Genomic DNA, 27,030 nt, shown 5'->3' on the forward strand with positions numbered 1-27,030 from the left:
ATGGAAACCACAAAATCCCTCTTCATGGGTTGAGACGAATAAAACCATTTATGAACAGGGCACAGGTTTTGGGTGGTAAGCTCAATTGGTTCCCCAAAGTAGAATTTGATGAAATTAAATAAAATTGAAGAGAAGGTATGTTCAACATTCTGGGATCCCCACAGTGTTGGGTTTCATGAAGCCAGCCACATTCGGGGAGTTTTAGCTTGTTCTTTTACGGGAGACCCTTCCGGTACACGCAGGGCTCACGGTGTTGTTCTTAACAAGGGGCTCAACTAAATATAACTTTCACACCGTCTCCAAAGCCAGTCGGTTACCTCTCACCTCATCAGCCAACAGGTTTTGAATTTTAAGTGGCCCTTACATGAAATAAGCCTTGAGAGCCAGTTTAACATTTTGTATAATAATTTCCTGCCATGACTTCAAGTAGAAAAAAAAAGAGGTGAAACCAGGTAATGTTTGAAAGACATAACAAAACAGATGATCTCTTCAGGCTTCCTAAAATGTGAAGACCGGTTCTCTCTGAAGAAAGATTGGGGGCCATATCTATTCATTGCACCTCCGCACAGCCAGCCGGAAGCAGCTGGGGTGCGGTGACTGAGGTTCTGGGGTAAGATAGATACAAAACTAAGTTCACATTCTGGCTTTTCCGTTTCCCAGCTGAGATGCCCTGGGGAAGTAGCATGGCCTCTATTTCCTTATCTGGAGAAGGGGTATAATAAGAGTGTATACGCCGGGAGTTGTTATGAGAGTTAAATAAGATTATGAGTGTGAAGTGCTTAAAGCAGTGCCTGGAATAGAGGAAAGCACTAGACAACAGAAGCTTTTACCATTCGTTGTTCGGTTCTGTCAGCGTCCTCGGTTCTGAGGCTTGGGAGTCGGGGATCCTGAGTCGGCCAGACTGCTCAGGTGGCCCCATCTCTCCCTGTCCTCCGCAGGGCAGCAGCAGCTCAGACTCTCTGGAGGGCCAGAGCTGCGACTATGCCAGCAAGAGCTATGATGCCGTTGTCTTCGATGTCCTGAAAGTGACTCCCGAGGAGTTTGCTGTAAGTAACAGGCCTGATGGGGGTGGCCGGGCACCGCAGTGGGCTGCTGGAGGGGGCCGCCGCTCAGGGTTGTTTGCTCAGATTGGACACAGCCCATATACCCAACAGCAGGGGGTTGCTGAATAAAATAGTCTCTGTGAAGTACCATGTCACATTAAAAAAGGATGCTGTCTATCTGGAAATTTAACCACCTGGGAAGGCGTACACAGTATGTGTGAATAATACGTGAAAGGAACAGGTTACAACGCAAGTTACAGAGAATAATGCCATTTTTAAAAAGCATGTACAACACATACTGTTTATATTTACATAAGAAAAGGGCTAGATTTTCTGTTTGCATATTCATAAATGTCTGGATATCTATGTAGCCCAACATACTACTTACTGTAGTTTCTGGTTATAGGATTCTAGGTAATTGGAATTTAATTTTTCTTCTTTTTGTTTATTTATCATTTTTATATTTTTACAATGACTGTTTTGTATGATGATAGACAATATTATTTGGATGAATTTTGTTTTGTTTTTTATTTTTTTTTTAATGGAGGTACTGGGGACTGAACTCAAGACTCCATGCATGCTAAGCATGCACTCTACCACTGAGCTATACCCACCCCCTTGAATGAATTTTGTAATTACACATTTAAAAAAATTGTTTTTGTTTCAACCAGTGTGTTGCTGCTGGTCTCACTTTGTGGTTCTTTCTGATGGAGAAGCAGACTTGGCTCCTCACTTCGCCATGAGCTAGTTTTTTCCTTTTACACTTTGAGGGTAGGGGGAGGATGCTGGTTCTGTCTGGGGCGACCTCGAGCCTGATTGCAAGCGCTGTCGCAGGGCTGTGTTTCTCTGCAGAACCAGGGAAGTGTTTCCCGCCATGCCCACTTCTTCCCAGTCCCTTTGCTTTAATAGGTTTCGCGCCCTCCAGGATGCTGGGGAGCTAGGTGGGCCCCATCCCTGGCTCTACCATCACCGGCTCCCACATTTACTTTGGGCCAGACCATTCTGAGCCTGGCACATGCATCACCCCCCTCAGTGTGTCTGAGGGGTCTGAAAACCTGTGTAAAACTCTCCAGGGGCTCCCTCATACCAGAATGAGTATGCATTCCAGTGCCCTCTGTGGTCTGGCCAGGCCTCCTCTCCTGCTCCATCTCCTTGCTTTTCAGCTACACGTTGGCTGACTCTTTGTTCCCCAGACCACTCGATGTCCCGCTGCCACAGCACCCTGTGCTCATTCTTCCTTCAGCCCTGATGACTCTTTCCCACGTCTCCCAGTCTCTGTTCAAAAGTTGGTCCTTGAAGAGGAATTTCACAGAGATGCTAAAGTAGCATCTCTCCATTACTTTCTCGTCCGTGACCCTGCTCTGTTGCCTTCACATCTCGTTACCACCCAGCATTACGTTCTATGATAGTGTTTTGCATGGTCTGTCTCCTCCACTAGAGTACAGACTCTCTCAGGACAGAAACTTTATTTGACTTGTTCACTGCTCTTTCCCCATTGCCCAGAATAGTGCCTAGCTCATAGTAGGTGCTCAGTAAATACATGGTGACTGAAAGAATTCAGTCCTCAGAACAACCCGATGAGACAGATTATCAGCTCCCAGTTTTCTAGTAAAGAAACTAAGGGTCTAAGAGAGAAACTTTTTTAACATGGATTATATAGCCAGATGTGGGCAGAGCCAGGTCTGAAACCTTCATGTCCTGATTATTCACCTAATGCTGGATGGTAATAACAAGGATAGCTCCCGCTTTTGAACACCTGCTTTGTCTGGCTCTTGTACTAAATGTTTTACATGCAATAATCTAACTTAGTTTTTACCATAGCCTCACAAATTAGGTATATTTATTATTCCCAGTATACTGATGAGCAAGCCTATGCATAGAGAGGGCAGTCACCTCTTTACACAGACAGTTAAGTGGCATTCTCTGTCTCGTCTTCTAAACCAGGGCTTCTGATGTTCTAGAAGCAGAAATATAATCTGAGCCATGTATGCAGTTAAAAATTTTTTTAAAAAAGAGGTGATATTATTTTTAAAATATTCTTTATTTAGTATAGCATATCTTAGGTAAAATATTGTCATTTTATCCTATAAGCAACATAAAATTACTGAGATACTTTACATTATTTTTTCAAACTAAATCAAACAAAATCTGTAAAACTCAATATGTATTCTAAACTTAAAGTGCTGAGAACATTTCAAATGCTCAGTAGCCACATGTGGACAGTGGCCACCATATTGGCCAGTGAAGGGCTAGTCTGTACTCTTAGGCACAAAGCTGTAGTGCCTCTCCTTTAGAAGTCCCCATGGACCTTGCTGGCTGATGTCTTAGCCTCTATATTCTATTTGTTTTTGTTTGCTTGTGTATTTCTGAGTTGTGTTTTTAGCTTCATGAAAGGAACAAAGCAATTATGAGGTTTAAAGACTCCCTTTACAGTGGTTCCCCATGTAGAAAGGCAGCGAGTTAGGCTGCGCCTAGAACAGCATTGTCCAGCAGGACTCTTAGCTGGAACTCTGGGCCTGGTGTTCTAATTCTCAGCCCTAGAGGTTGCTCAGCCTGCCCCAGGCCAGTTTTCTGGGGCTGGGAAGACCATAGGGAAGGATGATGAGTGCCCTCAGGGTGCAGTGCTAAGACTTTGGCTGCCCTTACCAGAGCCAGTGTGTCTTCAGCTTAGATGTGAAGCCAGGTCCCCTGGAGTCTTTGGTCTTTGGGGAAGCATTGGTGTTGCCAGGTGTTGGAATGGAACCAGACCACCTGGTGTTTTAGTTTCCTGTCTAATAATATGAAAGGAAAAAAAAGTCAGACACAGGAGTCCATTAAAAAAATCATATGAGTGATTCTGAGAAGGTGGCAATGGCAGCAGCATAGTTCTTTTTCCTTTCTGAATCCCCACATAGGAGCATCCAGAACAACTAGGTAGCAAACCCTGAAGGCCATGAACAATATTTATAATAAAGTTAAGTGACAGGTTATCCCTATCAAAATATAAATGGCTGGATACACCACACCAGTATCAACAAGACCTGTGGAGTACCAGATCCAATATAAGAGAAAGCAGAAGTAAGTAGTGGGGCATTGACAGACTAGAGAATAGGAGAACCACAAAATTTCCAACAGGAATTCACTGGAAAGTTCGGCAGGTCAATGTGAGAATAGCAACTGAAATTGACAGGAATTTTGACCACTCAAATAATGGATGGGTGGAAGAGATCTATGGGCCAGCCCCTGTGAGCTCTTGAGACCAACTCACCAGGGTTTACTTCCCAAAGAGGAATTTAGTATGGGTGAGGACTAAAAATGAACAGGATACAGAAAGTTATGGTTAAAGAAAAAGGAGGTCTAAGTAAAAGTGTGTGTGTGTGTGTGTGTGTGTGTGTGTGTGTGTGTGTGAGAAATCTCAAGAAGGAACAGCATGTTGTTGAACACGACATGAAAGTAACCAAAAGAAGAGTTATATGAAATTAGAAAAGCTTACCCTGAACCATGTTTCCCCTGTAAAAAAGTTCAGGAAAACTAATTTTACATAAATAAGCAACAGAAAATTATCGATGTCAAATCTTCCAAAGTTATTATAAGAAGAAAAGAGTAAGGAGAGGATTCTGTAGATAGTGAAAGCACGCCTGAAAGACATGCCACAGAACAGATAAAAACTGTAACTTTCTATTTTAAAATAAGCTAAGAGCTATTAAGATCACACTGTAAGACATGAACAACCTAAATCGGAAATAGAAAAATCTCAGAAATGAGGTGGCAGAATTAGGAAAGCATTGAAAATAAAAAGCTATTTTGGAAATGAAAGTTGAATTGGAAGGAATACAAGAATAGAAAAACATAACAGAAAATGCCTTAAGGGAGGAAAAAATTTAAGATCAAAATAAATGAAGAAAGAGATAATAAGACTTTGAAAAAAGGTGACAAATATTGATGATAGGCAAAGAAAATCCAACATACAGATAACAGAAATCCCTGAAAGAGGAGAATAAAAAGGCAAGGGGACTGGACAAATACTTAAACTATAATTTAGGAAGATTTTCACAAAGTGAAAACATGATTCAAAACTATATATTGAAAGAACATACCATGAGGCAACCCAGAATGGTCAATACCAAGACATATTCTTGGTAAACTACCAGATATTAAAGGAGAAGGTAAAATCCTTTGGGCATCTAGGCAAAAACAGCAAATGACTTACAAGAGAAAAAAATTAGGTTACCATCAATCTTTTTGAAAGACACACTTATTGCTGAAAGAAAGTAGAGTAACATAATCAAATAAGAAAAGAAACAAAAATGTAGCCAAAGTTTTTATATCCAGCAAAACTAACTTACAAGTATAATGGGCACAAATGAACTATTATGAACATGCAGGGCCTCAGAGAATATTATTCCTGTGAGCCCTTCCTGAGAAATCTACTAGAGAACAAGCTTCAGACAATGAAAATGATTATAGAAGCATCACTGTAAAGATTGATGGAGAGCAGTAAACATTCAGTTACTGCAGAATTAAGACTAAATGAATATTAAAGAGGAGACTATAGCAAGTAAAGGCTATATGCCAATATAATGGATATAGTATGACTCTCAGAGTATAAACTATAAAAAAAATGGAGAATGGAGAGAATATATGCAAAATTTTGATACCTTTTCTCAGTAATTATATTGATGGTGATAGCATTTGTATCGTTATTCTGAGACTATTGTGAGTATAATGTAGGATAAAGTAAATGAATAATTATTGGGTACTGTAATCCTCTCTATCCTGTTGTCTTTGGGACCAGGATTTTCGATGTGGAAGAAAGGAGATACAGATGAGGTTAGTTAGAACAAAAGTGTCCTGCATTTGAATAGGAAATATTGGTATGAATTTCAGATTGTGATCTTGAAATATCATTTATCCCTAAAAGAAACCAGGGCTTCCCAGAGAACTGGTTGATTCCAAGTCTGGGACAGGAAATGTTCAACATAAGCCTAGTACATCTTTCCAGTACCAGTGAGGAAGCTATCAAGGACTACTAGAGTCATGTAGAAAGGACTCCAGAGACAGCTAGAGGAAGCTCCCACCACCCAATGATGGGACAGTTTGAGCTTCTAAAGGATAATAGTTGCAGTTGATTGAAACCCATCAAACAGTAGGTCATCACTGGATGATGATAAGGAACCAATTTATTGTCCTAAAAACTGAAAAATATAAGGAAAGAATCCAGTATTTGTCCTGCTTTTCACTTTTGAACTGAACTGGATAACCAAATTGTGGATGAGGCAAAATGTCTCTCTATTAAATTATTTCAGTTAATAAATGGAAAAGAAATGCTAAAATTGGAATATCAGCATTTTATAACCCCAGTGAATTAATAGATCTAAGCATTGAGCATAAATAGCCACAACATCACAAAAAGAAAGACATTATGTGCCTCCTGATGAAACAACACAACCCCAGCTCCCAGTCCTGCCAGAGGGATTGAACCTGTGTCTCATCAGGTCTCTGGGTCCAGCTGCCAATCTGCAGGAAATACAAGGACAGAGGAACATGCTGACCTGCACTGTGAGTAGGAACTTTGTAGATCAAATGGCCATGATTTTTTTTTTTCATTTAAGCTTTTTTTTTTTTTTAACATTTTTTAGGCCATGATTTTTTAGCATATACATTATAAGAAAAATAAAGAGGTGGAGAGATTACCTATAGCTTAAAAGAAACTTAAAATATATACATCAGATTTTTAAAAAGCAGGCAAGGTGATACAGTGATGCCTTCATATACACAACTTGGGTGATAAAATTATAAAGAAATTTGAGGAAAGTCAAGATAGTGGTTACTTTTGATGGGAGGGAGGGACTTTTGTGATTGGGACAAGGCACGTGGAGGAACTCTGAGGGTGACTTTTTTTTCTTAATTGTGGTAAACTGTGTGTAACCATTTTAAGTGTACAGTTTAGTAGTTGTTAAGTACAGTCACGTTATTGTGCAACATTATTAGTGTCCCGAGCTGTTTTCATCTTGCAGACCCAGAACTAGGTAGCTGTTAAACAACTCCCTGTCCCCCAGTCTCCACCATTTACTTTCTGTCTCTATGAATTTGATGACTCTAGGTATCTCATATAAGTGGAACCATACCATGTTTGCCTTTTTGTAACTGGCTTATTTCACTTAGCATAATATCCTTGAAGTTCATTTATGTTATAGCACATGTCAGAAATTCCTTTCTTTTTAAGGTTGAACAATACTCCATTGTGTGTATACATCACATTTTTTGGATCCATTCAGCATTGATTGCGGTGGCTGTTCCTTAACCTGGGTAGTGGTTACAAGGTGTTCAGCTTATAAAATGTCATCAAGCCATGCATTTGTTTAATGTGCTTTTCTGTAAATGTGTGTCATTTTACCATAAAAAGGGTTAAATCATTTCAGAGGTCTTTATTTTTTTAGTGGGGGTGCTTTATAGTTAGATCTCCATCCCTTTCCACAGTAACTGAAAGCAGAGCAAAAAGCAGTGCTGGGACTTGTCTGTGTCATCAATAGATCAGGGACATCCTTCCAGGTCAATATGTACAGATTTTTTAAAATTTATTTTTAACTTTTTGATATGTACGGATTAAATTCTCTATTTTTGATAGCTGCATAATATTACAGAGTCTGGATGTACCATAATTTTTTTCAGCAAGTTCCCTTTGTGATGCCCTTTTGATTATTTCCAGATTTTTACTACTGCGAATAATTGTTCAGTAAACATCTATATTCATATCTGTATCTAAATGTAGGTCTACACATATATCTCTTCTTATGTATAGTGCTTTCCTTTCTGTAGGTATTGGACTGCTGTGTCAACAGTATGCTCATTTCACTTTTTAGGAGATAGTATCTAAATGCAGTGCCTGATCCTGGGTGAAGAAAAAATTGCAATAAAAATAGCATTGGGATACTTAGCAAATTTGAATGTGAACTTGATAATGCTATTATACAAGTGATAAATTTCCTGAATGTAATAATTTTATTTTTAATCACTATGTAAGAGGACTATCTTGTTCTTGGGAAATAAAATCGTGAAGGATTTAATGGTGAAGAGTCATAATACCTGCATTTTACTCTCAAAATGGTTCAGAAAAAATGTGTGTGTGTATGTGTATATATGTATACATATATACACACATAAAAATAAAGGAAATGAGCAAATGTTAACAATTAGTGAAGCTAGGTGAAAGGTTATAGAGTTTATTCTGTTATTCTTGCAATTTTTTATAAGTTTGACATTAAAAAAATAAATGAAATGTTCAAAACTTTTTTATGGGTTACTGCCAGATTACTTTCCAAAAAGAACAGAGCAGTTCCCAGTCCCATTAGTCATGATGGCACTGTTGGACAGCACGTGGTGTCTTCCCGTTGAATTTGCATTTCTTTGACTATGATTCTAAAGTTGCCAGACCCAGTGGCTCTGGGGGTAGAAGTGGGATTATATCTTTGGAGCTGATTACTTTTAATTCTGTGAGCCTTTTTAGTCATGCATTTGGACGCATTAGATCCAAATGCAATTTAAAGACATCTTCTATTACAACACATACCACTGATTTGCCAACAGCTTTTTTTGTTTATTTGGACCCTGGGAGAGCCCTGTACTAAGATTGTGACTGGGAAGAGAGGATTTAGTCAGGCACTGTTAGAGAGGAAAAGCGCTACATTCAACATACGCAAAAAACATTTTGTTTTCTTCTTGGCTAATTTGCTGTCATTTATCCACATAAAACCACCTTGTTCTTTTTCTTGGGCCACATTGTGACATACTTCACTAGGTCTCTCCATTCTGCAGGCTTCATCTCTACAGAAACGCCCTGTAATGTGTGGAGATTGGCTTTTCTTCAAAAAGCCTGGATGTTTAGGGGGCCTTGGACCAGGAGCAAGGAGATGGGAGAAAGGGTTAGGATTAAGGAAGGCATAGCCAGATGACTAACTTAATTGGACGTCCTGTATTAAGGCTTTATTTCCGAAAATAAGGAGAAACTATTAAGAGACTTGTTCACGAGCGTCCCCGTCGCAGGCATGTGCTCCCACTGCGGCAGGTTTGCCTCTCAGAAACAAGAGAGCCCATTGTGTGCTTCTGTCGAGGCTGTACCACACTCCTAGGAAATGCCCTTTCTCCCCAGGAAGCCAGAGCATCTCCCCGAGGGAGGGGCCGGGTCTCCTGAGGCTGGGAGCCAGCTGTGAAAAGGGACAGGACCTGACCTTGCCCTTCAAACCGCCACCCCTACCTACCCAAACCCTTCCTTTTGGTAAAACTGCCTGTCTTGGAGTGCTCCAGCTTCCGGGAAGGACCACTCATAGCAACCTTGTCCACATGCGTTTGGCTTTGTAGTAAAATAACATGAAATTTATTATCTGATGGTTTTATGTATGTATTGATGTATTCTTGCTCTGGACACTGCATCTTTTTTGGCCAAAGTTGAGAGGATAGAAATGGGAGAGATTCTTCTGGTAACCCTCTGATTGTGTGTTTGGGACCAGCCCATCTATTTTAAGTGTGATGACCTCTGTTACTATTTGTCTTCAGTAAGATACCTGAACACATTTTCTTATTTGTGGTCTGAGCAGGGATCAGAGTATTTGAAACTTGGACCATCTAAAAAACTATGAAATGTACAGTCATTATTTTAGTAAATCATTTGGAAATTGAGGAGCAATCCTCTGACTGAAGGCAGGATGGAAAGGAAGTTTTCTCATTTTCACATTAGCAGAATTTTGGTTCTTTTCCTAAATGACATTGCAAACATCCTGCCGGTTCTTCTGGATTAGGAGTTAACTTGAACTATGGGAGAGATTTCCAAGGCCCTCTGAGCTTTCAGCTCAAATCTCCTGTTTTCACAAGGCCTTTCTATTCCCCAGGATGGCGGAATTTATCCACACATGAGGAGCACTTGGCTAACAATCTCCATGGGTCTGGCAGGAGAAATGCCAGCCTCTTTGCACTGCCCGGGACGGAGCTCTGGGCCTGTAGCTCTGGGCCAGACACACAGGCCCATGGGCCTTCAAGGCATAGAAGTCATTCATGTTGGACGGACGTCCAGTGCCTTCTTGCCACTGGAGGGTGGACCCAGCAGTGGAAGAACTCGGACTCCCCGGACCCTGGGGCCATCCACAGCCTCTTCTGAGCTTCCACTAGTGGTGGCTTTTCACTCTGTGCCCATAAAGAGCACCAGCCCCTTGGAGGGCCGAAGAGGCTCTGACGGGAGCTGCCTCGCTCATTTCTCTCCCCTGCTCAGCCCTGGCGATGTTATGTGTTGGCCTGCATCCTGTCTTCGCAGGAATGCAGTGATCTTGGACCTCCTGTAAATCGTGCCAAGAGGTGACCACAATTCTGCACCTAAGCCCTGGATTGTGGTTACAGTTGACCTACCATGTGTGTTGCTGTTTTTATTCAGTGTATTCTTGCTACAAGGCTTTTTCTCAAGACAATATTTGCTGACTTGATGTAACAGCCTTCTTTAAGTATTTTTTAAAGCAACTTTGAAGCATGGATATTCAAACAAATTAATGGTCCCTTATTTCCTAGCTCAGGTATTGGGGCAGGAACCATAAGCTCATATGCCAGTACATGTGCCCATCTATGTGACTTCTCTCTTGCCAAAATACATATGATATATAAACATGTAAATATATAAACATATATATGATCTTTGTGACAATTCAAGAGGTGTAGAATGCCTGTCACCTAACAGATGTTCTCTCTGTATATGTATGTGTGTATGTATATATGTAGGGGTGTGTGTTTGTGTGACGTGCTAGGCACTCTGTACCTCTTGTCTTGAATTTTCACAAAGATCCAAAAGATAAGGATTATTGTCACCATTTTCTAGATGTGGCACCTGAGGCTTGGAGAGGTTAATGTCATATGTCAAAGAGAATACTGCTGTTAAGCGATGGTGTCCAGACACACACCCCGGCCCCCTGGATTCCAGAGCCCACATCTGTTCACTGCATTGTGTCCTCCCAGATGCCTGCACAGTGGACAGGTGTCCTCTCATTAGTGGACATTCAAAGACTCTTAGCCCTCCGTTCCCTGGTCTGGCACAGAGGCCTCGGTTACCTGGTACCTGGCATCCCGTGTGACATACGGAGATAGGCAGGTCATGTGAAGTCAGCCCAGTCCATGCCTTGACCTGCAAAATTGTCAGCAACGGTGCCTTCTCTTTCTGTCATCTGATGGGCATCTAGCGATGGGAACAACCTTTTAACTGGGTGTGTGTTTTCTGAATTGACCAACTTAGTGCTTCTTAAGCTTGCTTCTTAAAAAGGACCAGTTTTTTCATTTCCAATCTTAAGGACTAATACTTTAAAAAAATACAATGACAATATCATGGGCATTGCTATAAAAGTTTCCAAATGCTTGCTCTCAGATTCTGTAGTTATGTCATTGTGGGCTGGTGGAATAAGCAGTTTGTGGTCCAACACTGGTCTGTGGGTGCATCTTGGATAGAATTCTACCATATAATTTAGAGGAGGCTTAGACTTCAGAAGAAATGTACACTTTCTATAAGCCACAATTTAAAAAAATTTTAAATTTAAAGTAATAGATAGTGTCTCTGTTTAGCTTTCAAATTTTTAATACTGTGTCTACAACTTTTTTAAATTGTAAAAGTAATTCATGCTTGAAATAAAAACTCAAATAGTACAAAAATATCCAAACTAAAAATGTTCCCCTTACTCTCCATCTCTCCCTCCAAGCTACTCCTGTCAATTACTAAGTTGGAAATTCATCTCACATTCAAGAAAGAAGGGTACGGCTCAAGATGCATGAAGAGGGAAGGGATGGGCGAGGCATTTTCAAAATTTACCCAATTTTTTACTCTCTTCTACCTTGATTTTTATTTTAAGGGGGAAAGCATAACTTTTAAGTGTGTCATTACTTTGTATAGTTTCAAAGTCACATGACAGCTACTGTTGATTTCCAGTACTTTCTAACAGCAGTTCTCTTCTGTTGCAGAGCCAGATCACATTAATGGACATACCCGTGTTCAAAGCCATCCAGCCGGAGGTCTGTACCTTGTCCTTTACACTGTGCTGCTGACACTGTGTCTGGGAGGAGAGGGTTTAGTCAGCCACGTTAGAGTGGCCCAGTTTCTCTCGTGACGTCTCTATAACCGCATGCTGTCGATTTAAGCCCCTGTTGAAGAGAATGAAGGAACCTTCCATTGTCGAAGGTGCTCATTCTTTGAACCAGAGGTTTGTGCTCTCCAGAGGATGTGACCGTGTCTGGTCCCCTGTGGCAGGGCTGGGGGCAGTTGATGCCTGAGTCAGGCCTGGCCACACGAGTGCCTTTTCCCAGGCCACCCCCGCTGAGGATGCCGACTGTCAAGAAGGAGATGGGAGGGAAAGCTTTCTGGAGAGCTTGCTTTCTGTTGATTCCACATTCTGGTGGTTGCCTTGTTTCTGACTTCGAAGCCAGTTGCCACAGCAAAACACATATGTATATAAATTAAAAGCATATGTATATTTTTAGAAATGGCATATTTAATAAGGAGAAAAGAGTTGATTTTGGTCTTTGAAAAAGATTCCTGTAGATGTTTAGCAGTTGATAACGAGGCTTTACAGTTATTTCAGTCAGGGTTCTTTTTTTGTTAGCAAGTGATAGAAATCCATTTCAAGTAGCTGAACAGGCAGATGAAGAATTTATTACAAGGATCAAGGGGCACTTTCAGAACCTGTGGGCATTGGAGCCTAAGGGGCCAACCAGGACGCAAAACATCTCTCTGCTCCTTGCCTCGCCTCTGCGTTTCTCTCTCCTGCCTTCTGTTTGGTCTGCCCACGGGGTCCAACCCGACCTCCCCAAAGGGCCCACATGTTGGTGGTCCCCACGTAAGCCAGCTTCCAGACCTGGACTAGCAAGACTTAGTCCAGCCCTTCTGAGTCTTATGGCTAGTGCTGGTTCAGAGACTCGGGTCAGGAGTATGTGGCCAAGACGAGAGCAAGCACAGCTGAGGGGGCCCAGCCTTGTGAGTGGGGTGCGGATTTCAGAGAAGAGGGTGGGGTCAGAACCATCCTGTGAGTTCCAGAACACTCCTAACATGATGCCCTTCTTACAGTGTGGTAGCTGCTATGATTTTGAGAAAGACAGCATATTTTAATACAAAGACAGACAAAGGATCCAGGCCTTCTGAGGGCTGGCATTCTCACCTGCTACAAATCAGGGGAAAATGAGTATTGCTCTCTGTGCTTAGCATTTGTTAAAGACGTGGCAGTGATTTGTACGTGCGTGCGCGCGCGTGTGCGTGCCCGCCTGCATGTATTGTGTTCATTAGGTTTGGGGGGCAGAGCTATGTTTGCTTTTGTGAACTGGCTGGCTTCCAGTCTTTTTCTGTTTTCTTCTAACGTGGAATTACCCATTCTTTCTTAACCAAAAAAAACCCAAAACAAAACCCACGCAACTCACTACCTCTCGGAGCCTGTTGGGGGAGTAGTTGTGTGGTGGATGCCTTAGTTCTCAGCTGAATCCAGTTCTGTGTTCTCTGCTTAGCTCTGATGGAGCAGTTTAGAGGTTTGGATCTTTATTCTTTTTCCTGAGCATCAAGGAGGGCAGCGCAGCCTGCCATGAGTCTCGAACCCTGAACCCACGTGGGCCCAGGGAGGCCGGGATGGCTGCTGGGGCTGATGCAGGAGGGAAGGGGTGGGGAGTCCTTCAGAGGCAAGAACTAGCAGCAGACCGAGACTTCTCCCCAGGGCGCTGTGGTTCGGAAGGGACCGAATCCAGGGCATATCTTGTTTCAAGTTGTGACAAGACATGAAGGTCGAGATGTTTTGCTTTCAGGACTAGCTTGGAGCCATGGCTCCCAACCATGGCTGCACATAAGAATCACCCGGACAGCCTTTGAAACACTGAGTGCCCAGACTCCACCCTAGACCGTTGAATCTGAGTCTCTGGGTTAGAGTCCAGAACATAGTCATCCCTGTTTTGTAGAAGCTTACCAGGTGATCTGATGCAGAGTGAGAATTAAGAATGAATTGCTTTGAGGTATCTGGAGAAACCCTAAACTTTTATGTCTTAGATCTATGATATGTTGGCTAAAAATGGAAGAGTTTGTTCCTCATTGTCACAGTCAAAACTGTGGTTAAAAGGAGCACCCTGGGAGCTGTCCCAGCTTTTCAGCTAGTCATTGTTGTCAGCAGACTGAAAACTGGAATTTTTCCCCTTGGTGATGCCTGCCACGTTATGGCTGGACCACCCCAGAGTTGGAAGCACATGAATAAGGGACAATTCTAAGTCTGATGTAGACAAAACTTTCCAGGAAGCAGTGGCCAGCATCTGAGAGCAAGATGGACACTGTGAGTGATCTGGACTTGCAGAAGACTGGGAAACCTGTGAGCTGGTGCCTTTTAGCCCTGGCTGTGCCTCAGGATCAGTTGGAGAGCTCTGTAAAAAGAAAAAAATCCAGGTGCCTAGGCTTCATCTTGGAGATTCTGATTCTGTAGGGTTAGAGTGGGGCTGGTTTCAATGATGTGTTTCAATCAGTTGTAGTCATTATTCTTTTTGATGCATAAATTATCCTGCCTTTAACCAATGGGAGCCCTTTCATGTTATCTCCTATATCCCTTTAACACGATCCCATTACTTTTTGATAGCTTCCTAGTTCTTTGATACAGTAGGTACTCCAATTTCCTGCTGAAGACCTGGAGTCAGACATTCCTCAGGGCACCTGTTTCTTTTAGTGGAGAATAATATTTAGAACCACAGTCTGGGTGGGAGGATGTTCATTGCTACATCGTGCTGTTGCTTTTAGGCCTTTTTGCTGGACAGGGTGAGGAAAGATTTATTTTTTAAACGGAAAAGTCATGAGTTCATAATTGGGTGGGTGGTGGTATTTCTCCACAGTTCTTCCTTCCCTCCTCATCCTTGTCATCACTCCCCACCCCATGGACTTTGGGCTTGGCCCTGTGACTTGGGCACAAGTGATGCTGTGCAGGTGGTGAGAGGCATGAAGCTTCACCAGCCCTCTTGGAGCTTCCGCTCTGTGTGAGGTACCAGCAGCTGTTGCTCTTTTAGCCTGAGTACCCAAATGAGGACATTAGAGATGACCTGACCCTAACCCAAAGCCTGAATTCCAGCCTCACTTGACCCCGCCCGGGTGAAACTGGCGGAGATCAGCTGAACTGCAGTCACTCTACTGACCTATTAGCATGAAATAAATGTTGTTGCTCTGAGCCTCTGAGATTTCAGGACTGTTTGTTATACCACGTTATCAGATACAAATGTGACCGATAGATACAGTGTTGATCTTTCTAGTTCAAATCTAACATTCCAGGATTGTTAATTTAATTCCCTTGCTTTTTATATGTTTTTGTTTACACTGACAATTTTGGTTCTTAGCAACAATAAATAATTACTTTTTTGTATTATCCCTTCATATATAAAATACAATTTAAAAATATTAATATCAATATTACTATTAGCCACCCAGCTGCTAGTTAACATTTAACATTTCTTTGCAGTTCTCTTTGTCTTTAGTTCCTTTTCTTCTTATCTTCTCTCTCTCTTACCACTGACACACCCGGGTGGGCCTCCCTCCTTGGCTTCCCTGCCAAGATCCTTGAAAGCACGAGGACAGAAAAGGAGGTTATGCCCACTTGATTTGGGAGGGCTGCATCCTGAGACCCTGTTGTAATCCCAGTGCCTGGAACATGGTAGATCCTCGGTAACTATTTGTTGAGTGAGTGGAAAGCGAGTGAACCAGCGAGAGGGCAGTGTCGCTGCAGGGCCCTGTCTGGCTGTGCTCTGGCACACCGCCGAGGGGGTACCAAGGGAGGGGGCCTCATTACCAGCGTGCCTGTTCTGCGGTGTAACCACTTCCCCCAAAGCAAGGGTTTTGCCTGGTGAGCTCAGTCTTTGAAGATTCAAATTTCCAAATGCTGTTGATAACTGAGGGTGGAACTGTGGCTTCTGCTTGTTTCTGCAAGGGGGACCGCAAGAGCATCGGCCCAGGGCTCAGAGGAAGCCAGGCAGACGGTGAGTTAAGGATTGGCAGAGAGTAAGGAAAAAGGAAGTTAGTAAATGTGGGACCATAACTGCCCTGTTCCCTGGTGACTCTAAAAGTGACCGATTTGATCAAAAATTGGCGAGTCGTTGCAGATACAACTTTGTAGCATAATAGCCCACAGCTGTGTTTACCTTACTGGCTGTGGCCTAGAACCCATCACCACCATGGTGGGTGGGGTTGCAGGGCTGGGTGGATTCCTGGCTGCTAAGGCTGAGGATGAGGGCTCTGTCATGAAGGAGGTCTTTCTGAGGGGTCCCGGTGGCAGCAGCCTTGTGAGAGGGTACATTTTCAGGGTGGCATTTTGTCCCCACCAGCCTTCCCTACCAAATCTGCCATTATCCCGCCTCCCGGCCTGTGGGATGGAAGGCCCAACAGTTTCTCAGAGACCAGTTTGAACGTCAGAACTATATTTGTCATTAGCTTTCATGTGGAGCGGCATCAAGGGGGAACTGCTGTCCTTAGACTGTGCTGGAACTTTGCATGCTCTGTGCCTTGTTCCGTCAGCCCAGTTCTGTCCAAGCGGAGCTGCTGAGCCCACTAACCCTGCACGGTGTGCCGGAGAGCATGGACTCAGTCTGGCAAGGCTGGGGTGGAGTCCCAGCTTCACCCTTCCTGGCTTGGACTGTGGACAAGTTACTCATTCTCTTTATGCTTCAGTTTTCTCATGTGTAAAAAGGGGGAAGCCCTAATTTTTACCTTACAATGGGCGTGTAAAAACTAAGTACAGTGCTTGCACGTGCTAAGTTCCCAGTAACTTGTGGCTATTATTTCTCACAAGTGAATAGATTTGAATAGGTTCTGTGCATTGTGGATGCGAGATCATGCTCGAAAGAACATTCAGTGATGCCTGTGTGGGAGCCAGTGGCCAAGGGGAGGTGATACTTTAAGTAGCAGAGTGATTAAGAGCATGGTACTTGGAATCCTTCAGACCTGAGTTCACATCCTGGTCCCCCAGGGTAGTGGGGAGGCTGAGGTCTAGACAAAGACTTGCACCACGGTGCCCTGGGGGCCATTCGAAGACTGGACGGGGAAACTCTCTGGCACTGAGCCTTGAAGGCTGAAAGGGATCGCATATGCTGGGTGATGTGGGGAACGGAATGGGAGTTGGGAAGGGCATTTCAGACAGAGTGAATAACTCACTGAAAAAGCAGGTAATGTATTTAGTAAAGTTGAACACTACTTTTGGCACTGGCAGCCACAGAGAAGCAGAGGCGAGCCTGCTGTTCTGGGTTCTGTGCTCCTCAGGTCACCGTTGCCCGGGGTGTGGGTGTGCCCCGGGCTCACCAGAGGGCAGTGTGTCATTCTCTTGCTGACTGGCTGCTGGGGTGTGCAGGTCACAGAGGCAAGTGGATGGGTGTCCAGCAGGCCAGAGTGTGATGGAAAGGAACAGCAGTGGGCACCAAATTCAGTGAGATGGAAAGCTTCTCCGTGTGCTATGTTTTTTCCAGTCTTCTTGCTGCCCCTGCTGACGTTGCTCCATCCGGGCTGCCAGACTTTCCAGTAGTCAGTCTGACCTCCCCTCATGCACTCACACAGTCCAGCAAACGAACAGTAGACAAGAAGCACCAAGGAGGGAGTGGTGGGTAGGGATGGGCAGGAGGCAGAGCTTTATCTTGTTCACCTGGGGGATTCATGGAGGGGTTTCACAAGGGGAGTGACCTGGACAGGTCTGTGTCTTAGGACATTGGTTCTAACGGGCAGAGCTGACTGCAGTCAGGGAGATGGGCTTGGAGGCTGTAGCGTAGCCTATAGGGGCGGGGGTGGCCACAGTGGCGAGGAGGGGGCCTGGCTGCAGATCTGGTCGGGAGGCTGCCGTGAGAACTGAGACGAGAAGACACAGGTGAGAGAGGGATGGACTGTGCATTTGGGGAGCAGAAGCAAGAGCGAAGGACAGAGAAGGAGGCACAGGAAGTGGCCCTGAGACAGGAGGAGGCCCAGGGAGCCAGTGTCCTAGAAGTCGAGCAGGATGGTCAGCAGTGTTTTGTCCAGGGGATGGAGGCCTGGAGGTCATGGAGGGAGGATTTCAGAGTTCAAGGTTAGAGGTGGGGTCACTCTGGCGACTGTGCTTGAAGAGGTAATGGTTGTGCTTTTGGGTAGCTGAGGCAGGAGGTGAAGGTTTTTTCCGAGGGGAGGTTGAGGTACAGTGTGACCCAGAAGTGAGAGGGCACCGCCCAATTTACTGACGTCCCCAGAGATGATGACTAGAGAATGGGAGGAGGAGACTGAACCACAAACAAAGGCAAGAGCATCCTGGGGTCGGGAGCCGATGGCAATGTGGAGGGCAGATGGAGGTGCCCTTAAATGGCTCAGGGCTTCCCCAGAAGAGAGCTGTGGGCCTAGACTGGGAGCCTCATAAGGGAAGGAACCAGTGTCACCAGCACCTGCCACTTGGGTTCGAGGCACAGGCCACGCTGAGTGTCAGTGGAAGGCAGGCAAGGGGTGGTCCAGGTGGGCACGCATTCTCTGTCCTCGCTCCCCTCCTCACTGGGGCCCTGAGGAAACCTGGGATTTAAAGGGGAGGGCAGATGCAGTGAGAATGAGGAGGTGGGAGCCACAGTCACAAATGTTTTGGGGCAGCGTAAGCAGACAGAACTCTTGTCCCTGAGGGGTGTCTCTCTCGAAAGATTTTGTTTCACCCTTCCCCGAATCAGGACTTGAGTGCTTGGGTCATGACTGGCCTCGCATCTGCTGGTCTTCAGAGGGGCTGGTCTGCAGGAATGGAAGACTCCCCGCTGAAGTACACAGTTTCCTCTGGGCCACATGACACGTTGCAGTCCAGGAAAACACTGCCTGTGGGTTCAGGAACCTGACCCTCTGGCCTTTTGTCTGGATGCCGTTTGCCTGCTCTGAAGGAGCGAGCATTCCAGAAAGCAGAGGTCAGTGTTGGATGTCGGACAAACCCTGTGTGTCTTTGCTGCTCCTTGGAATCACAGCTTTGGCCCTGGGAGAAGGGAAGAGCATTGCCAGCAAGGCAGTTATTTGTAAGGAGGAGATCGGTTTTGCTGACATCATTAAAACCCCTCTCTCAGGTCACATGCTGGGTCGTTTTCTCAGACCATTTCCCTCTACTACCCCAGCCTAGCCTGAGTCACTGCCACCTCTCTTCCCATCACATCCCCCCACATTCAGTCCTGCCCCCAGCCTCCTCTCTGCTGCATCCGGAGACAGCTTTCTAAAGCCAGAGTCTGACTGCGTCCCTGTCCTGCCTAGAACCCACCCAGGCTCCCCACTGCTCCTAAGTTGCAGACTGGCCCCCTTTACCCAGCTGGCCAGGTTCTACGTGATGGGCCACAGCAGACCTTCTGGCTGCTGCCGGCCGCAGCCCACCGCTCCGTGCTGCCCTGCAGCCTCCTGGGTTTCCCCCGGTCTCAGCGCCTTCTCACATGCTGTGTCCTCCTCCTGGAAGGCTCTTCTCTTCCCCATCACAGGCGGCTCCTCCTCATCCCTCAGGAGACAGAGTGAGCAGCTTAGGGCTCGAGGCATGCAGATTCCCCTCATGTTCCCTCTCACCTCACCCTCTACTACTTCTCATGTACAGTACTTTTCACCGTTATGCTGCGATGCCATGACTCTTGAAAGTCTGAATAGTTAGTGTTTCAAGTCTCTATCCCTCCTAGATTATAACCTCCATGGATGCAGGGCTCATACCAGTACTGCTCACCCCGTATCGTGTGACCTGGCACAGTGCTTGATGTTATGTGTTGAATATATTTAGGGTGTAGTAGTAAAAATAATAATAGTAAGAGCCCATTGAATCCTCTTGACATCCACGCTGTACTGCCTCTCTTTGTTAAAAAAAAAGAAAAGCTGTATTAGGTAATAGGGGAGTGGTCCAGGTACCCTCCAGTGGGGCCAGGGCGTGGGGAGGATGGCTCCGGGGCAAGGCTTTTCAGTGGCGATGTTAGTTAGCAACGGAAGCCTGAGCAGCTGTCTTTCTCATCTGTTGCTACTCTGAGTTTGCATTTGTTATTTGCTTCTCATTTCCTAGTAATTGCTCTATCCATTGTAATGATTTCTCGTTACGATGGAAACAGAGTGGAAAAGGCCTTTCCCCAGCTCCATTCATGGTGGAGACAGAGGTTGGAGTCCCTCGCTGGGCCCCAGAAAAAGACCTGCCTGAAGGGTGGGGAGAGCCGGCTGGGGCAGGAGTCGGTCGGAGCTGGCTGCAGACGTAGGCCAGCAGCACATTTGATCCAATGAAACCAACACTTTGCAATTTCCAAACTCATTTTTTTCTCCCTTCTTGAAGGTGGGTATGACATTAGGGCTGGTTAGAAACCAAATTTCCTTTTAAATGAATTAATAACACAAAACAACCTTTGGTGAACAGCTGTTTTTATCCATGGAGACTTGGCGCCTGGTTGTGATTTTGTCTGCGAGGAAAACAGGGTTCGTTTGGACTCTTGCTGCAGGAGCAACTGCTGGATTCCAGGCAGTTTGGTGTGATGGGAGGCTCCCGCTTTGCAGGAAGATCTGCATTTGAAACCTGGCTCTGCTGCTGTCCAGCCAGCTGTGTGATCATGGCAAGTTCCTTCACCTTCCTGTGCCTTGTTTCCTTGCCTGTGAAATGGAAATGATCCCCATCTTATAGTGTTGTGATGCTTAAAGGAGATGGCATAGGCAAATGGCCTGGCACATGGCAGAAATTCAAGTTATGTCTCCTCTTTTGAGAGAAGTCAGTGATGTAATAAGAAGGAAAGCAATGACAGGCTAATAAATCAAGCTTAGAAGGGCCCTGGGTCCAGCACTGTGTCAAACTCTCCGAGGAAGACCCTTTTGTCACTGCTGTGTTCTTTACTCCAATCACAGTGGCACATTATAGGATCAGTACTTGTCAGTACTTGCTGAATGAATGAGAAGCAGGTAGAAGAGCATTTCTTTCTGGGCTCTGGAGTGAGGAGGACTGGGTTTGTATCTGTGTGACCATGCTTAGGCCACTTAATCAATCTAAGGCTCAGTTTACATATCTGCACAATGGAGCTGATGATGTGACTGCCTCAAAAAACTGGACATGAGGACTGAGTGAGATTCTTTTCAGCTTTATTCAGGCATAATTGACATAAATAAACCGTGCATAAAGCCAGCAGTTTGATGTGTTTGGATGTATGTGTGTGTGTGTGTGTGTATATATATATATATATATACACATTATATATATATGTAGTCTTGTGCATATTATACACACATACATACATATTCCTGTGTGTATATATATATGCATACATATATATATATTCCTGTGAAACCATCATCAAATCAAGACAATAAACACACCCATTGCCCAAGAAATCTCTTCATGGTCCTTGAAGTCCTTCCTTCCTCTCCACTCCCACCACTGTCTTCTTGAAATCAGGTAGTGTAAGTCTGTAAAATATCTTCTTCTATTTCAGAATTGTTTCGGCTAGTCTAGTCATTTGCATCTCCATAGGAATTTTAAAATCAACTTGTTAGACTTTACAAAACGTACTAGGCTATTGATTGTGATTGGGTTGAAACTGTAGATCAATTTGGGGAAAATTGGCATCTTAACAATATTGAGTCACCAGAACCATGAACACAGTATGTAGCTCTGTGTATTTAGGACTTCTTTAATTTATTTCAGTAATGCTGTATTCTTTTCAGTGTTTAGGTCTTACACACCTTTTGTCAGATTCATTCCTAAGTATTTCATTTTCTGTGCTGTTGTAAATGTTGTTGTATTTAAATTAAATTCCAATTGCTCATTACTAGTTTAGAGAAATATGACTGATGTTTGTAAATTGACCTATATCCTATGACTTTGCTAAACTCACTTATTCTAGTAGATTTTTTTGTAGATTCTGTAGGATCTTATACACAGATGATGATGTCTGTGAATAACAATAGTCTAATGCCTTTCTTTCTAAACTAGATGCTTTTATTTCTTTTCCTTGTCTTATTCACTGGCTGTAATCTCTAGTACCATGTTGAGCAGAAGTGGTGAGAGCAGATATCCTTGGCTTGTTTCTAGTCTTGGAGGTAGAGTGCTCTTTCGTTGTTAAGTATAATGTTAGCCATAAGCTGTAGGTTTTTCATAAATGGATTTTATCAGACTGAGGATGTTCCCCCAATCCTACTTTTCTGTGAATTTTTGTCTGGAATGGATATTGGGTTTTATCAAATGTTCTCCCTGCATCTATTGAGGTAATCATATGGTTTTTCTTTTTCAGTTTGTTACTGTGGAGAATTACATGATTGATTTTTGAATGTTAAACCAACCTTGCAGTGTTGTGATAAGCCCCACTTGGTCATGATGTAGAATTCTTTTTTTATATTGTTGGATTTGATTTGCTAAAATTTCACTAAGAATTTTTACATCTGTGTTCATGATGAGGCATACTGGTCTGTATTTTTCTTTCCTTGAAATGTCTTTTTCTGGTTTTACTATCAGTGTAATGCTGACCTCATAAAACAAGTTAGGAAGCATTCCTTCCTTTTCAATTTTCCAGAAGAGTTTATGTAGACTTGGTATGATTTCTTTTGTAAATATTTGGTAGATTTCACAAGTAGAGCCACCTGGAGCTGGAGTTTTCTTTGTGGAAAGGTTTTTGTTTTTTCCTTTTAAATAGACTATTTTTAGAGCAGTTTTAGCTCACAGCAAAACTGAGCACAAAGTACAGAGTGTTCCCGTATGCCCCCTGCCCTCCCACAATAGTTTTCCCCACTATCAGCGTCCCCATCAGAGTGGTACATTTCTTACAATTGAAGAACCTATACTGATACATCATTATTACCGAAAGCCCGTAGTTTACATTAGGGTTCACTCCTTGGTGTTGTACATTTTATGGGTTTTGAAAATGCATAATGATCCATTTTATGGGTAATGACAAATGCAAATTCTAGAGTATCATATAGAGTAGTTTCACTGCTCTAAAAAATCCTCTGTGGTCCACCTATTCATCCCTCTTTCTCCCCTATCCCCTGGCAACCACTGATCTTTTTAGAGTCTCCATAGCTTTGCCTTTTCCAGCCTGTCATACTGTTGGAATTACACAGTTTTATGGCCTTCTTTCACTTAGTAACATGCATTTAAGATTCTTCCATGTCTCTTCATGGCTTGATTAGCATTCCTTTTTGGCGCTGAATAATATTCCACTGTTTGTATGTATCACAGTTTATTCATTCACCTGTCCTACTAAGAGATACCTTGTTTGCTTCCAAGTTTTGTTAATTATGAATAAAGCTACTATAAACATCCAAATGCAGTTTTTTGTGTGGATATAAGTTTTCCTCTCCTTTGGGTAAATACCAAGGAGTATGAATGCTAGATTACTGTGGAAGGGTTTTTAACTATGAATTCAATTTCCTTAATAGATAAGGAGTATTCAGGTAATTAATTTTTTTAGTGAGCTTTAGTTATGTTTTTCAATGAGTTTGTCTATTTTATCTGTTGTTAAATTTGTTCCTAAGAATTTGTTCATAATATTCCCTTATCCTTCTAGTATCTGTAGGCTCTGTCATGATTTCCCCTCTCTCATTCTTAATACTGATACTCCGTGTCTCCTTTCTCTTTTCCTGATCAGTCTGGCTAGGTTTATCAGTCTTACTGATCTCCAAAAAAGAACCATTAATTTTCCCATTAATTTTTCTGTTGCTTTTATGTTTTCTAGTCCATTGATTTCTGTTCATTTTTAAAAAATCATTTCCTTTTTTCTGCTTACTCTGAGCTTAAATTACTTGCCTAGCTTCTTAAACTGGAAGCTGAGGTCAATGATTTGAGACCTTCCTGAATGTACCTCCCAAATTCATATGTTGAAATCTATACTCCCAAGGCGATGCAATTAGAACATGGGGCCTTTGGGCAGAGCCGTCTTGATTGGGATTAGTGCCCTTGTAAAAGAAACCCCAGAGAGCTAGCTCATCCCTTCCACTGTGTGAGGACACAGTGAAAAGATGCTGTCTATGAACCAGAAGGTGGGCCCTCAGCAGACACCCAGTCTACTGACAAATCCTGCACTTCCCAGCCTCCCAAACTATAATAAATGTCTGTTGTTTATAAGCTACTCCATTAATGGTATTTTTGTTATAGAGACTGGAACAGACTAAGACAGCGTGATACATATTTTTCATCCTGTTACTTTTCAACCTATTTGCATCTTTATATTTGAAGTGGGTTTGTTATAGCATATAGTTGAGTCCTGCTTTTTTATCCAATCTGACCAACTCTGCCTTTTAATTGAGGTACTTAGACTATTTATATTAAATGTGATTATTGATATGGTTGGATTTAAATCTATTCTTTTTTACCCTTTCCTCTTCTGACTTCTTTTTAAGTGATTGAGCATGTTTCATGACTCTCTCTAATCTCCTTTATTGGCTAAATAGCTATAATCTCTTTTAGTGGTTGGTTTAGGGTTTATGAAATAAGTCTTTAATATATAGCGGTTTACTTTCATGTGATAATACACCATTTCATGTATAGTATAAGAACTTTACAACAGTGTACTTCTATTTACCTCTCACCCTATAATTCTTTGTAGCATTGTGATACATTTTACTTCCACATACATAATAATCTCTGCAAGACATTGTCCCTGCATTTTCATTAAATAATTATCTGTTAAAGTCTACTCTATCTTAATAGATTTTAAAAAGTATACAGAGTAAAATGCACAAATATTAAGGGTATAGCTCAGTGCATTTTTACAAAGTAACAAACCATGTAGCTGCCACTGAATCATAACACAAAACATACCAACACCCCAGAAGCCTACCTCATGCCCCTCCAAGTCATTAACTACCCCCAGATGCAATCACTGTTCTAACTTCTACCACTCCCAGTGTTTGTCTATTTTTGAACTGTATATAAATGGAATCATATTGTATATACTTTTTGTCTATTTTCACTTAACATAGTGCACATGAGATTTATCATGTTTGTGTGTAGCAGACGCTTTATCCTTTTTCACTTCTGTGTGCTATCCCATCTATTGTATGAGTAGACCATATTTTATTTATCCTTTCCAGTGTTGATGGATGTATTGGTTATTTCCAGGTTGGGGCCGTTACGAATAATGCTGCTACAAACATCCTTGAACATGTCTTTGGTTGGACATAAACACCATTTCTCTTGAGTACAATTTCCAGGAGTAGAATTGCTTGTCATGAGGAAAGTGTGTGTTCACTTAATTGATACTGACAAACTGTTTTCAAAAGTGTCATGCCAGTTTACATTCCCATCAGGCAGGGCAGGAGAGAGAGCAGTGAGTCCCATCAGTTGTTCCACACTTGCCAACACTTGGTATTACTGACAGTGAATGCAGAGCTCCCCACAGTGCATTTCCCTTCTTTCTGGGGTCTTGGGCCCTCAAAGCCTGGCTGCTTTGGTTGTTCTCTGAGATCTTTAAATAGCCAGGTTTTTGTTGTTGTTACTTAATCCAATTTTTATGGTTAATCTGATACTAGTTACTTTGTCACAGACAGAATCAAAAGCCTCTTTCTTTATTTTGGAAACTACTCTTTATTTTGAAAACTATCTTCTGCAGAAGAAAGTTATTTTTCTTAAATCATATTAAGATAGCATTCTACTCTGAAAGTGTGTAGATTGGATGAGATGCTACCACATAATCTGGTAACGACAGTTTTCATCATAACTATGTTATGCTGTCTAATATTTTCCCTTTGGAAGAAATTTATGAACATGCACCTTACATTTTTGCTTATGTACCTCTGTGTTTGCAGTGAACCTAGCTTAAGTCAGAAAATGTTGAATAAAAAGAGCGTAGTGGAGCTTACATAATCTTTGGTCTTAACTTTCATAACCAGACATGGAGGCTGTGGTGATAGGACTCTTGTCAGTGACCACATGACGCCTGCAAAGGGGAAGGAGCACCCACCTCCTGAAGATTCCTAGGGGAGGGGAGACCTTACTGGGGAAGAAAGCTTGACCCAGAAAGGCTGGACATTTTTCAAAGCTTGGACTTACCCCAACACAAAGCCTTGTTTTGAAATACCCTTTAGAACTGCTTATTGCATCGCTGAGCAAAAGAAGTTAGTCTGAGAGCAGAAAGCTTGGGGAAGCCGCCTGTCCTGGACCTGACTGAGGCGGGCTCCGAGCGGAGCAAGGAGAGTGAGGCGGTTCTTGTGTGCAGTGATGTCAGTGCTAGCATATCCGACCCATCTTCTCGTCTTTTGAAGTAGGTCATGAAAAGAATCAGTAGCTGTGCCATTTCTTTAGAAATTTATTGCACAAACTGCTAATGATCATCTCGGTGCAACCAACTCCCGTTGCTCCCTCTTACCTGCATGTGGTCAGCATCCAAGAAGAATTCTCATATTGCACACCCCTTTGAGAAACTTCCAAGTCTCCAAAATGGCAAACAGTTTCTTTGCCAAACCAAATTTTGACTGAAGGGAATGTCAAGGCTATCTGTGCACAGATGAAGCATCTGCTTTGTCTGGCAACACATCTGGTTTTGTAGCTTTGATGAAGCAAGAAGGCCCACCTGCCCTGTGGCTGGGCCTCCCTGTGCCAGCGTGCACTGGTGTCAAAGACGGCAATTGTCCTGAAAGCCTGCTTGGAAAGTCTGCAGTTTCATCAGAGCTGAGACCTTGGGTTACTGCCTTCTCAGGAGGTTTTCCTGTGAAATGGAGCAGAACGCAGAGCTGCTTCGACTACCCAGGAGTTTGCTGGCTCTCTGAAGGGTAAGTCTTGAAGTACTTGACTGAACTTCAGACTCAAGTTTTACTTTTGTTTCCTTTGAAAGTAAAGGAAAACACACAAAACAGAGAAAGAGGAATTCATTCATGACTTGGCCCATGTACTAGATATTTTTGGCCATGTGAATGAGGTAAACCTTTCAATTCACCATTATAGATGTTTCTGAAAAATGGGCAGTTTTAGCCATGCTGCCCTCTAGAAGAGGAGACTGGGCTGGACAAGTCTATGAACTTTCTACTGCTGGAGAAATGTTTGTGCAGCCGGGAGTGGCGGACTCATGCTAAGTCCTCAGCAGCAGAAAT

The 27,030-nt window shown here is 43.1% G+C and overlaps 1 protein-coding gene across 15 annotated transcripts in view; it reads left to right on the plus strand.

Annotated features, from left to right (window-relative positions):
* The window catches only part of RALGPS1 (Ral GEF with PH domain and SH3 binding motif 1), a 262,169-nt gene that overhangs the window by 40,238 nt on the left and 194,901 nt on the right, over positions 1-27,030 (plus strand). For all 15 annotated transcript variants that reach the window (XM_074362245.1, XM_074362244.1, XM_074362246.1 and 12 more), the window contains 2 exons: positions 939-1,046; positions 12,006-12,056. In XM_074362245.1, coding sequence (XP_074218346.1) covers positions 939-1,046; positions 12,006-12,056 — 159 coding nt within the window. The remainder of the gene's footprint in view (positions 1-938; positions 1,047-12,005; positions 12,057-27,030) is intronic.

The sequence above is a fragment of the Camelus bactrianus genome, chromosome 4 (assembly GCF_048773025.1).
Source record: "Camelus bactrianus isolate YW-2024 breed Bactrian camel chromosome 4, ASM4877302v1, whole genome shotgun sequence".
Classification (NCBI taxonomy): Eukaryota; Metazoa; Chordata; class Mammalia; order Artiodactyla; family Camelidae; genus Camelus; species Camelus bactrianus.